The sequence below is a fragment of the Hippocampus guttulatus genome, chromosome 19, assembly GCF_054856545.1.
Source record: "Hippocampus guttulatus isolate MCC_2025c chromosome 19, RoL_Hgut_1.0, whole genome shotgun sequence".
Taxonomy (NCBI): Eukaryota; Metazoa; Chordata; class Actinopteri; order Syngnathiformes; family Syngnathidae; genus Hippocampus; species Hippocampus guttulatus.
In genome coordinates this window covers 3,539,176-3,551,592 of record NC_141279.1, presented here as the reverse complement: position 1 = coordinate 3,551,592, position 12,417 = coordinate 3,539,176, and the positions used below count along the sequence as shown (strand labels likewise).

The 12,417-nt window shown below is 41.0% G+C and overlaps 3 protein-coding genes across 3 annotated transcripts; 2 read left to right on the top strand and 1 right to left on the bottom strand.

The window, feature by feature from the left end:
- Positions 1–292: 292 nt before the first annotated feature.
- Positions 293–1,088, top strand: cox19 (cytochrome c oxidase assembly factor COX19). The gene is made up of 3 exons (XM_086137853.1): positions 293–452; positions 640–751; positions 836–1,088. The coding sequence occupies exons 1-3, from the start codon at positions 371–373 to the stop codon at positions 927–929; spliced, it is 288 nt and encodes a 95-aa protein (XP_085993979.1). The 5' UTR covers positions 293–370; the 3' UTR covers positions 930–1,088.
- Positions 1,089–4,359: 3,271 nt separating this feature from the next.
- LOC147189575 (hemoglobin subunit beta-1-like) lies at positions 4,360–5,159 on the top strand. The gene is made up of 3 exons (XM_086138837.1): positions 4,360–4,510; positions 4,619–4,841; positions 4,946–5,159. Exons 1-3 carry the CDS (start codon positions 4,419–4,421, stop codon positions 5,072–5,074), a joined length of 444 nt encoding a protein of 147 aa, XP_085994963.1. The 5' UTR covers positions 4,360–4,418; the 3' UTR covers positions 5,075–5,159.
- Positions 5,160–6,768: 1,609 nt separating this feature from the next.
- Positions 6,769–10,972, bottom strand: hbae4 (hemoglobin alpha embryonic-4). The gene is made up of 3 exons (XM_086099497.1): positions 10,537–10,972; positions 8,586–8,790; positions 6,769–7,815 (listed from the first exon to the last, which is right to left on the bottom strand). Exons 1-3 carry the CDS (start codon positions 10,626–10,628, stop codon positions 7,687–7,689), a joined length of 426 nt encoding a protein of 141 aa, XP_085955623.1. The 5' UTR covers positions 10,629–10,972; the 3' UTR covers positions 6,769–7,686.
- Positions 10,973–12,417: the final 1,445 nt, after the last annotated feature.

Below are 12,417 nucleotides of genomic sequence, written 5' to 3'. Positions count from 1 at the left end.
TTGCGTCACTAAAATAAATAAATGTCGACAGGAAAATCACCACCACTCGCACTATTGACACAACATAAGGTGCACACCTGCACAAACTGTTGAGGTCTGTGACAATGCATTTGTTTTTGGATGAAACAGTCTTCTTGGTATCCTTATCATCGGATTGTATTAATATTATTATACTATTGTATTAGATGTGTTTGTTTTTCTTGCAGAGACTTTCTTTTCGAACCAAATGTAGCCAAAAAACGTTTGTGGAAGGTCATCGGTTTTGCAAGGCTCGACTAAAATGGCTGAGAGTTTAAGTAATGACGCCATAACTACGCGCCCCAACGTCACATCTGCGACAATTGCTCCTATCGTCTTTTAAAAACAAAACATGTCTACTGCAATGAATTTCGGGTCCAAGAGTTTTCAACCTCGACCGCCTGACAAAGGGTCGTTCCCATTAGATCATTTTGGTACGTTGCACAATTTGCTTTTGTAATGCTCGTCTTTGTAACGCGACACTATTCTGGGTGCGATCACAGCAGCTATCTCTACGATAGTAACTTGTGTAACTTAGTGTGTTTAAATGTGTATGTCACTGAGTAGAAACATTAATTGAGCGATGATGTTAATCAGTGCTTCTTATTGTTTGGATTCCAGGAGAGTGCAAACCCTTCAAGGAGACGTTCATGAAATGTTTGCGAGACAGTAGCTTCGACAATTCCAAGTGTCGACTCCAGTCCAAAGCCTACCTGGAATGCCGTATGGAACAGTGAGTTTTTAATGTTCTCTTTTTAATGAAATGTTTACTTAATTATCTGCTTACTTTCATTTTTGCTTTTATCTTGTGTCGCAGTCAGCTCATGACAAAGGAACCACTGGAAAAACTGGGATTCAAAGACCTGGCAGATCCTCCTCCCAGACAAGCAAACGAAGACTGCCAACACTGAGACGGCACCCTTCCACAATGTTGAATATATCCAAACACTTGCGTGTGTGGAATGTGGTACAGAAGTGTGCAAGCAAGTTTGATAGAATGTCCCAATGTATATAAAATGTCTAATATAAGGAGATACTGTAATTAATTAAACCTTTTGTATTTAAACCTACGGTGTGTGTATAATATGATTATCTGTCTCACTGACTTCAGAAGTTCAGCATGCTCGTTTTTCATCCCCACACAACTTACGATTAACAGATTTAATTTGATGCCCACAAATGCATGCCACATATAATGGTGGGAAAAGTTTCGAAGTAATTGATCACGATCTTATTTGTTTATATCGCAGAAACATGTCATTTTAAGTGGTGTGCAGAATTTTGACAGGGGAATGCAGTAACGGGGTGGGGGGCGGGGGGTCGTCACAAAGACATGATCATTCTAATAAGTGCAATGAATTGTCTCACGAGGGAAAAGTTGCAGATTTACTTTGTCCTCTAATAAAATGAGACTGTTACTTTCAAAATAAAATCTTATTCTCAAAAGCAGCTCTCGTCCATAACTTGGTTAAAAAAAACATTCATAGACACTATTCATGCACGGATGTCAGCTTTATGTGATACAAGGGTATTTTATGATTTTTTTAAAAATACAACCCATCGCTCAGCTGGTATTTTGCTTCGTTTCACCGTGGGTCTCTGTTTTTGTAGTTAGGTAGAAGTTAGCTGACATTTTTTTCCAGCTGAGAAATGTTACAGATGGTCAGACAGTACCACTGTTATTTTTTAATCGCAATGAGAGAAGTGCACATTTGGCATACCGTGTTATGAAAGCAAAGGTGCTCCAACTGACCAGCTAACTCACCGGGTACCCATTATCTTAAAAAAAAATAATTACTCCGAAAATGATTATGGTCCACCTCAATAAGGAGGATGATGATGATGATGATAATCGCAGTAATTAAGGAGAACTGATGGCGTGAGCTGTTCTCAGCGGAACCATCTTCGAAGCAATTCAGCAAGGCAAATTAATTTTAGCTGAGACAGCAGTGCCCTGACGACACTGGTGAACATCCAGGACAAGGACAGTGGACTGTTACAGGTACCTTGTTGCTCTCCTCAACAATCAGCTAGACATGGTCCCGCCCAGTCTCAAATCCTCAACTTCATGCCCCTGATGAACTCCTTTGTTGTTTTGGCAGCTTGTTTGAGTAACTTCAGTTGCTTTGTCTCATCAGTTTGAAAAAAGAAAAAAAACTTTGATCCCTAATTTTTGAGATTCCGGCTTAGCCTTCCGATTTTTCAGCAAATGTGTTGTTCGCATCTTTTGGTGTAATCTCTGTACTATTGTTCATGAAATCTTCTCTTCTGCAAAAGCAGAATGCAACACTTTTGCACATAGGAAAATGGACAAATTAAACAAAAAAAAAAAGTGGACTTTTCAAAGTTGTGTATTAGATGCAAGCATAATTACCTTGAACAACAAGCTGAAATGGTGATCTCTTTTTATCCATCCATCCATTTTCCGATTTCTCCTCACAAGGGTCGCGGGGCATGCTGGAGCCTGTCCCAGCCGTCAGTAGGCGGGGTACACCCTGAACAGGTCTCCGGCCAATTGCAGGGCACACAGACGAGCAACCACAAAACACCTGGGGACAAGTTAGAGCGTTCCATTAACCTGCCATGCATGTTTCTGGAATGTGAGAGGAAACTGGAGTACCCGGAAAAAACCTACACAGGCACAGGAAGAATATGCAAACTCCACACAGGAAGGCCAGAGCTGGAATTGAACCCTGTACCTCTAGGCTGTGAGGTCGATGCGCCAACCACTGTGTTACCGGCCCGCCCCAAATATTTTTAATCCAAATTAAAAATAAAGGAATCAGCCTCACTGTTCCAATACTTTTGGAAGGGCATGGCTAACTACAGAATTGTTGAGTCATGTATAGTTGGGACGTAAAAATGCCAGTGTCTACTGTTCCTGATATATATATATATATATACACACACTCATATACATATAAATATATACATATACACACACACATGGTATGCAGTTAAACATTCTGTTCATATAACAAACAGAACAATTGTAAAAAAATAAATAAATACACATAAAATACAAGACAGATACACAGATAGTATAGTGCGCTGTTACGGTCTTCTTGTTTGCGATAAAACCAGAATTTCCCCATTGCCAAACTAGTTACGGCTTATTCTATTCTACCCTATTTTTCTTGCTTCACATACTTTTTAAATTTGCAGTAAAAAAAAAAAAACTGATCCTGCTCACAACCTTGTGGTATCTTTGTCACAAAAACATATGTGAATTTTGGCAGTGGATTAGTGGGCGGAGGAGAGGGCGCTCCTCAAGATAACACCGGTGTGGTTCCTTGAGATAACACTCAAACATGAAAAGCCCAAAGACAAGTTTGAATATTTAGTGAAATAGGCGGCTGCAGACGTAATTGCTATTTATATAAAAATCAGATCAATTTTTGTAAATAAGATGATAAACATTGTCAATTGTTGCAGTGATACAAAGAACAGAGCAGAAAAGCTGTGTGGATAAAATGTTATTGTGATGTTTTCAACCGTTTGCACTGACACGACACGTCAGTTCAAACTATAATTTCAGATTACATTCATGGGAAGTGGATCACCTTCATAAAATGTAGAATATTAGACTTTTGTTTTCAAATGGAAATCAATCAAAAGCATATCGAAGCTGAACAAATTCGTCAGAACATTCCGCTCACATAAAAACTGATTTGGGAATGATCCGAATTATTTTGCTTCAGTCATGGTTAATACAGCAGTAAATGAGATGTTTCATGCAAAATTAGATTTGTGATGTTGAAATATGATGAAAAACCGATTATGATACTCATAATGTTATTTTTTGGGGGGGGGGTTATGTGTTCTATGAGATAGTGACTTGCATTCTTGAACAGAAAAAAAATGTTTCAATGAGTGTGGACGTTCTGCTTAATTCATTTCCGAGTACCTATTAATTCCTGTAAATTAAATACATTTTTTTTTTTAAAGGACAATTTTTAGGGCACAATGAAAGTGAAAGAGTACGCCTTGCAGCGCTTGATGATACCGGATGGAATCTAAAACAAATTATGGTCATAGTGGTGGCATAATAAGTTAGTACTCAAATCCACACATCTACAAGAACACTTTAAATGTGTTTTTTTTTTCCCCTGCAGCTTTATGATGGACTTTGATTTCGTCTAAATGACTTTTTTCTTTTTTTTTATATGCATTTTATGTCTGAAAAAAGTCTGTGTGGAAACATCTAGAAAGTTCTCGAAGGTTCTATCTAGGGTCTATCAGACGCTTTCCATCTCCAGCCTATCGTAGCGGCTTCTCCTTCAGGGCGGGGGGTGAGGGGGGGGGGACCCCCGGAGACGTTTAAATAGACCGCCACGACGCTCTCAAACTCTATTCAGCTTTTTCTCTCCAAGCCTGAACCAAACAAAACAAGCGGCAACATGGTTGTGTGGACCGACCAAGAGCGCAGTGCCATCGGCAACATCATGGCCAGCCTGATCTACGAGGATGACGGCCCCAAGGCTCTGACCAGGTACAACCGGGGACTCGATTGTATTTGTAATTTAAACGACATTGCCTAGCAAGCCCCCCCCCCCCCCCCTTCTTGAACTGATCGCTTTTTTTTTCCTCGGTCTTGCAGGTGTCTGATCGTTTACCCCTGGACCCAGAGATACTTTGGCGCCTTCGGCAACCTCTACAATGCCGAAGCCATCAAGAACAACCCCCGGATTGCCGAACACGGCACCAAGATCCTGCACGGTCTGGACCGGGCTCTGAAGAACATGGACAACATCAAGGAAACCTACGCCGAGCTGAGCAAGCTGCACTCCGAGAAGCTGCACGTGGATCCCGATAACTTCAAGGTAAAGAAGAGCATCTTTTTTTTCCAGTTTGCCCCCCACAAAAACGATTTAATCACAATCCTAAATCTCAATTCAATTGTTTTATTTGTATCCCCCCTGCGTAGTTGCTGGCTGACTGTTTGACCATCGTCATTGCCGCCAAAATGGGAAGTAGCTTCAACCCAGACATCCAGGCCTCCTGGCAGAAGTTCTTGTCCGTGGTCGTGTCCGCTCTGGGAAGGCAGTACCACTAAATCTCAGACGCTCGAAATGGGGATTCCACATGTGTTTTCATATGTTTGCCTTCTCCAAAACGAAATAAAAGCTCACTAAAGCAAATCGGTGGAACTGTTTTTTTTTTTTTATATCACGGCTCAACGAGCGGCGAAGAGCAAATGACCGACCGTGAGAATCATAAAAAAATGAATTAAGGTTAACATGTTATCAGGTTACAGGGGACATGAAAGAGTTTTTAAAAAATTGAGTTGGAACCGATCTTTTTTTTCCCCATCGCATTTATTCCGTTCAAGGTCAAAATGAATGACTTTGGATGAAAGGCGGACTACACCCGGAACTGGTCGCCAGCCAGTTTCGGGGCGTATATTGTAAAAAGGACATAAAAATGTTCACATTGTCACTGAGTAGCCTTCAGACAAAATATAGCGAGAGTAAAAGTGACCCCGAAATATTTGTTTTAATACCGAATTGCCCCCTAAAAATGGAATTTTTAATTTTACTTGTCCCTTCTTCCTAGATGAGCAACTTAGATCCCAAATATAACAGATAAAGTCTGCTCTACAAATTTTGGGTGGATGATTTTGCTTTTATGCTTTCCCTCGTGAGAGTTAACCCTTTTTCTTTTATCGAAGAGAACAACTAGTACAAAGAACAGAAAATGAAGTCCACACAAACCCTGCTGAAAAAAAAAACCTTTTGGGTATCTTGAGGAAGAGAACAACTAATTGCCCTGAAGACAGATAAGCCTAAAATAAGCGTTATTTTTAACTCATTCAGTACCAGACAATCCTGGACCAAGTCTGAAAAGACGTTTAAAAACGTCTTTGGGAGTGAATGAGTTAATATCTTTCAAGTGTCCCAAAGCCTTAACGATGTGTGTCACCCAAAGCAACATTCTCAGTCCAACAAGGTGTGTCATAAAAATTCCAGGACCGGTGCCACCAAACATAAATTTCATATGCCAAATATAAGTCACTCTCCTTAAATCTAATGCACTTACTCGGCCTTCTTTGACATGATTTGATATATTCTTAGGAGGATTCTTCCGGGATCTTCTTGATGTCATCCACGTCTTCAAATGATGACCCCCTGGGGAAAGAGAGAGGGGAAAAAAACACACACACACACACAAACAGAAGGACAGTTGCTCTACAGCAGGTGACACCTATCGAAATATAAAACGTCCAACAAAGTATTTTTGCTTGACACAAAATGTCTTCAGGAGTTGCAAAAGACGACTGGGTGAGATGTTTAAGCTTCATTTCATATGCTGTGTCGCCGGCATCCGGCCTGAAACCTCCAGTGACAATTTTGGGAAATTAAATGTTTTTTTTTCATTCAACTGTACAATGTGTTTGTCCACTGATGATGCAATGTTAATGATTAAATAAAACCTGACGTTTGGGGAGTCTTCTGAAAAGTGATTGTTTTGGAGGTATGATCCACTATTTGTATTATAAATGGATATAAAATTAATTCAATGGATTTTTGTTATTTTTTGGGGGATTATTCAATCCAAAATGATGCGTTTATCGACCTTGGCTCATGTTGTTAACTGACTTCAAGTAGCTAATAATTTAACAACTGGAGGGGGGAAAAAAAACCTTTCCTGCACATGATTTTCAGATAAGATGAAGTATTATTTTCCGCGCCAGAAGCTAGCGATATTTATTTTTTCAACTGGCACAAGAGAACGGATTCACGAGCAACATCAAGGCAAGGCGTGTTTATTCGTAGAGCACCATTTGTGGGCAAGGCAATTCAAAGTACAGCGGCTGGAATTATGGAGCAAGTAAAATAATTTCATAAAACAGAGAATCCATTACACTCATTGAAAGCGAGGCGTGCAGATAATATGTCTTCGATTGTCATGCACTGTACATCGCTAAATGTTAAACTGTTTTCAGCCTGCATTTGAACATTGTCATTGTTCTGGATTTCAGCAGCATAAAACTGAAACACGGTGTCTATGTGTTTTGACAAAGTCAGGAGTAGAAAGTACAGCTATGTTTTTGAACGGAAGCAAAAGTAAAAGACAGAAAATACCTAGATCAAAAAACAAACAAACAAAAAACAACTAGCATGCCATTTATTTCATTGGCTTTTGGGGCACCTATGATTGTGCTCCAGAAAATATGCCAGGCAAGGTATCGGATATATGACACAATTAACTCATTCACTCCCAAAGACGTTTTTAAACGTCTTTTTAGACTTGGTCCAGAATTGGCTGGTACTGAATGAGTTAAGGAAGCCCAGTGTGCATTTCTATGTCGCCCACTTGAACAAATAAATGCCTCCTGCATTTAGCCCCCAGGAAAAAAAAAACCCCAATCAGCAGCACCTAAGCACGTAAACAGTCTTTCAAAATGATTTGACGCGTGCGACGTTTGAAGGCGTGTTGCACCCCGCACCGAAATAAACGCTGGCTCCATGCTCACTCTGCAATATATGTTTCTGATAATATAATTAAAATGTGTACCCGCCCATCTCACCCTGTTTCGAGAGATACAGTGCCCCGACTTCAGAGTGTCAAGTACATCACGTCATGTGATTTCCACATTTTATTACAACAAATACATCCATAAATACTATACATGAAATGGTTTGCATACTGTACGTCGGTGGAGTCTCATCGGTATTTCTCAGCGAGCACCGCTGCGAAAGCTGACAGGAATTTGTCCATTGCGGCGTGCAAGACCTCCGTAAAGTCTTCGCCCATGTGAACAGCCAAGGCCACAAGCATACACTGGGAGAAATGCTGCAGGAGAAGGGGAAAACACCGCGTAGATCATGAATAAAAACTCATCGACTCATTCCAAGCTGCTCTGGTTAATTTTATGTTTTACGATGATGTTTATTATTTTCAGGCTTGACATGCTTACTATTTTTTTTTAATGCCTGAAATGAAAGGAAGACTAATCATCGATATTATCTCAACGATTTAACATTTTAAAACTAATGTTTACTTTTTATTTATTTTTTTTAAACAAAACTGACACTTTGAGGTTAGCTACCCAATAAACAACTATTAAAGATTGTTAAATTATAAGTCAAGGGTTTTTTTTCTCATGTTCAAGGTAATTGTGGTCATAGTTTGAAAAAAAAAATCTTAACAGAATTCTCTTCTAAACATTCATCCATCCATCCATTACTCTAACTGCTTATCCTCACAAGCGGCACGGGTGTTTTCGGGCAGTAGGCGGGGGACACCCTGAACCGTTTGCACACATCGACAAACAACCATTCGCGCTCACAATCAAACCTTAGGACAATTTAGAGGGTTCCATGAACCTGCCATGCATGTTTTTGGAATGTGGGAAGAAACCGGAGTACCCGCAGAAAACCCACGCAGGCCCGGGGATAACATGCAAACTCCACACAGGAGCTGGAATCGAACCCTGCACCTCTGCACTGTGAGGCCGACGCGTAACCCAGTCGACCACCAGGCTGCCCCTCATACGCTTTGACTGAAATGGCGGCCATCTTTATAACATCATAACCCATGCGCTTTCAAATTGGTGCAGATACCTTGAAGTTTGACGGGTCTATCCGCAGCAGGTAGGCATGCAACGACTGCAGCGACGCCAGAGTTTCCGTCAGCCTGCTGATGTTTTGGGCTCCCTCGGCTATGGCTTGAACGATCTTCTTCCCGTGGGTGAAGAGGTGATTGGAGCCCGGACTGATGTCTAGGTGGGAAAAGTACGTCTTGCTCCCGGGAAAGGCCGTAAACATTCTGAGAATCACATGAGACACATAAATCAATGGCAAACGTTCAAGGATGCAGTGTAAATCTGTGCTGGGGTGGGTTAGACTAAGTGTTGGTATTTTTTGCACAGCCATGAAATAGGTGCGGCGTGGTGCATTTTTAAAAAAAGGCCATCTTCATTGACCGCCAACTAAAGCAACTTATCCTTGACATAGCAGGAGAATAAATGAAATAAATTGCGTGTCCTGCGGCAGGTCGAGGAAAGCAAAGTATGTTTAGAAGGAACTGCAAGCAGACCTCCATGGATGAATGACATAAATTTCGCTCGAATAGTCATAGATATGCGAGGCGGGCACCTGGAGATCGCCCCCACCCACATCGTACGTGTCTGTGTGTCTGAATTGATTTCTGCAGTGATTCAGACGTTTCAATGCATGCTATTTTCATACTTATGAATAGAATACGATGGCATCCACTGCACATCAATGCAGAGGGCAGTCTGCCTGAATTTTGATTAAATTCAAGAAAATTGACTCACACTTCCCGCACCAATAGACGTGGTTCCAGCAGTCATAAAGTTTACTCCACCTTAGTCAAACCCAATTGGCAGCTGTGCTGGGTGAATGTCAAATGATACGCCCTCACTACACCGGTGCGCCTATCATGGCGCAGATTGCTAAATCAAATTCCCCAAACGAGCCCGTCGAGGTTTGCTGTGGCACCGAAATCAGATTACGCTAGTGTTTGCGCCGTCTAAAAATATTTATTTGATCAAATCAAGAACACTGCATATTTCAAGACTTTAAAAAAAGAGGACAAGAACGCAATCCAAGGACAAGAGCGCGCTCAAAAAAAGGACTGGGTACGAGATAATTGCAGTGTTAGCATTGATGCTAGTGCTAGTACAGCACGAGTTATCCGGGCTAGTTCACAATTTTTTTTCATCCCATGAAGTGCTTTGAAAGCATTTTTTTAATATACTTGATATCCATCTTTAGGTGCGGATAGGACACTCTTTTGTGCGTACAATTCTCTGCACTTGTACAACAACAAGGGCATAATAGCGTAACTGACCTGGTTGCTAGCAAGTCGCAGGGCACACAGAGACAAACTACTATTCACACTCACACCTAGAGACAATTTAGAGTGTTCCATTAACCTGCCATGCATGTTTTTGGAATGTGGAAGGAAACCGGAGTACCCGGAGAAAACCCGCGCAGGCCCGGGGAGAACATGCAAACTCCACACAGGGAGGCCAGAGCTGGAATTGAACGTTGTCCCTCTGCGCTGTGAGGTCGATGCGCTAACCACTGGACCACCGGGCCACCCTCTACCTTCTCAAGGATTTCAAAATAAACACTCAGGAGACTTTTCATCAAGCGATTTCGTAATTATTCAAAGTTCTTAAAATGAAGGTCAAGGATGCCTACACTCTTTGTCCTTGTTAATAAGACAACTTTGGCATACTAGTGGACAACTACATGCTATAGTGAGGGAAAACTGTTCCAGAGTTCACAACCCCGTGTTACTAGTAGCCTACGATGAATGAGATTCTAAAATTCATTCGGTGCTTTTCAAGGTCCGTTTAGAATGGCTTTCGTTTTTAAAAGTCAGTCTAGACGAGAGTTTGATTATTCTCATGAGCGTTAAAACACACCAAAACCATGATGTCATTTCGCCGTCACACAATGTCAACATCATCACTATTCTACTTACAATATTGTACGACACAAATTGTGTTGCTCTCGGATTTTGGATAAGGTTTGAACCTACCGAAGAAGCGCATCCGCTCCAATGTATTCAGCCGCAGGAGTCAGTTGCCCCCATACACTTTCAAGCAGCTCTTTCTCCTTCTTAGACAGCATTGCAAGCTACTGCACATGAGGGGGGGGGTAAAAAAAATTAATATAAAAGTGGTCCACAAAAGAGATGCAAAATCAAAAAAACAACAACAACAACAAAAAAACAATCAAACAAACAAAAAAGGTCATAAACCGTTTTATCACAACACAAAGTAAAAGATATCATCAAGAGAATTATTTCCTTCTTTCCGAAGTAAACTAGGAGTAGTGTAAGAGTACGCGGTCGTGGGGGTGTTTTCCCTCGCCTGTTATCAGAGAACAACATTTGGGTGTGGGCTGCATGCCTCCTCGCTATCTTCTGCCTGATGCGCATCATTTGCATGCGTCTTCCATACTGTGATTATAACAAAAAAAAAAAAAAAAAAAACTGCAGCTGGAGTGGAGTTTTCATAATAGTTTGGCATCTCTACTCTCCACAAGGTTCATGTCCAGTTCATGGGTCACTTTGGCAGGGACTCTGCTTTCAGGAGAATTAACTAGTTGGAGGAAGTTAGAAACAAAACAAACAAAAAAATGTAAATAGGACTCACTGTTAGGACAAACCTTTGCAAACAATTGCTCGAACATGGGGGGAAAAAATTCGAAACTGTTAGAAAAAAGCCTACCAGAACATCTAAAATTGATTTGGCGTTCAAAAAGAGGCAATCGTGTGCGAACTCCCGTTTAACATCAATTCAATTAAGCTTGATTAATTCTGAACAGTCATATCCCAGATGCCAGCGTGCACACTCAACACTTCAGTTTTTTTTTTTGGACAAGAGTGACCCCCACCCCCCACCCCAAAAAAAAGTCTTGTTGAGTTGTAATGATTAACAGGTCATATGAATGGTGTAATTTTTTGGAATAGTGTATAATTTTAAGAAAAATCATATTTTTCTTGGTCTCGTGCCATTCCATAAAAAAACAAACAAAAAAATACCCTGGCATTTGATCAGGGGTGTGTAGACTTTTTAGATACTGTGGACAGTGTCGACAGGAAGCCATTCACACAGTAATACTGTATCGTCAATTTTGACACCAATTTCCCTGAACTAAGCAAAATGTTAATAGATCAAAACATCAGTTTCAAGTTGATATTTGCGCTCAACAGTGGGAAAAAAAAGTGCATTTATTAGGAAGTAGTGCTTACGTCTTACTTTCTCACAGCAGTCAAATAAGACGCACAGAATGCCGTAATAGTGCCGAGTAACATTTTTTATTTTTTTTTGCAGAGCAGGTTTTTGAAGATAACATTTTTTGGAGTTATCTGCAGAAGCTGCACAGTGGGGGGGCAACCAATGGGTGTGAGACGCACAGCCGGCCTCTGATACTGCTCCAGGCTCTCATGACCTGACGTTAATGAGTGCACATTCGTACGCCATTGACTTTATCAAATTTTCACACGGCGTTCATGCCGTGAGTCAGGGCTTTCGGGTGCCAATATTTGCTGAGCTATGCTCATTGAGCCTTTGACCTTCATATTTGACCTTTAATGTTCAAGTGAATAGATGATTATACTTTCATATACTTCACCTCAAGGCTCCTTTGAGGTTGCATGAACGATGGAAAATGATAGCGAGAATGTCGTGTCAGCTCAAGCTATTGGGAAGAGTGTCAATAAAATACACGCACGCCCTGTACTCTCTTCCTTTTTGATAGAATTAAAAACACTTGCCGTTTCAATATCGCACATATATTTTTTGTGTGACAAAAACCCTTCCACCTCTTCATTTTCATGAGCTTGATCTCTCATGAGTGTCTTCGGTGAGTTGCGGCCTACATCCTAGCTGACTGGGACTGTCGGCTCCCAGAT

Coding starts and splice junctions, on each gene's coding strand:
- cox19 (XM_086137853.1), top strand. CDS start 371: ATGTCTACTGCAATGAATTTCGGGTCCAAGAGTTTTCAACCTCGACCG. Junction 453..639: donor GTTCCCATTAGATCATTTTG/GTACGTTGCACA, acceptor TTTGGATTCCAG/GAGAGTGCAAACCCTTCAAG. Junction 752..835: donor CTGGAATGCCGTATGGAACA/GTGAGTTTTTAA, acceptor CTTGTGTCGCAG/TCAGCTCATGACAAAGGAAC.
- hbae4 (XM_086099497.1), bottom strand. CDS start 10,628: ATGCTGTCTAAGAAGGAGAAAGAGCTGCTTGAAAGTGTATGGGGGCAA. Junction 8,791..10,536: donor GGAGCGGATGCGCTTCTTCG/GTAGGTTCAAAC, acceptor TGTGATTCTCAG/AATGTTTACGGCCTTTCCCG. Junction 7,816..8,585: donor TAGACCCGTCAAACTTCAAG/GTATCTGCACCA, acceptor CTTCTCCTGCAG/CATTTCTCCCAGTGTATGCT.
- LOC147189575 (XM_086138837.1), top strand. CDS start 4,419: ATGGTTGTGTGGACCGACCAAGAGCGCAGTGCCATCGGCAACATCATG. Junction 4,511..4,618: donor GGCCCCAAGGCTCTGACCAG/GTACAACCGGGG, acceptor TCGGTCTTGCAG/GTGTCTGATCGTTTACCCCT. Junction 4,842..4,945: donor TGGATCCCGATAACTTCAAG/GTAAAGAAGAGC, acceptor CCCCCTGCGTAG/TTGCTGGCTGACTGTTTGAC.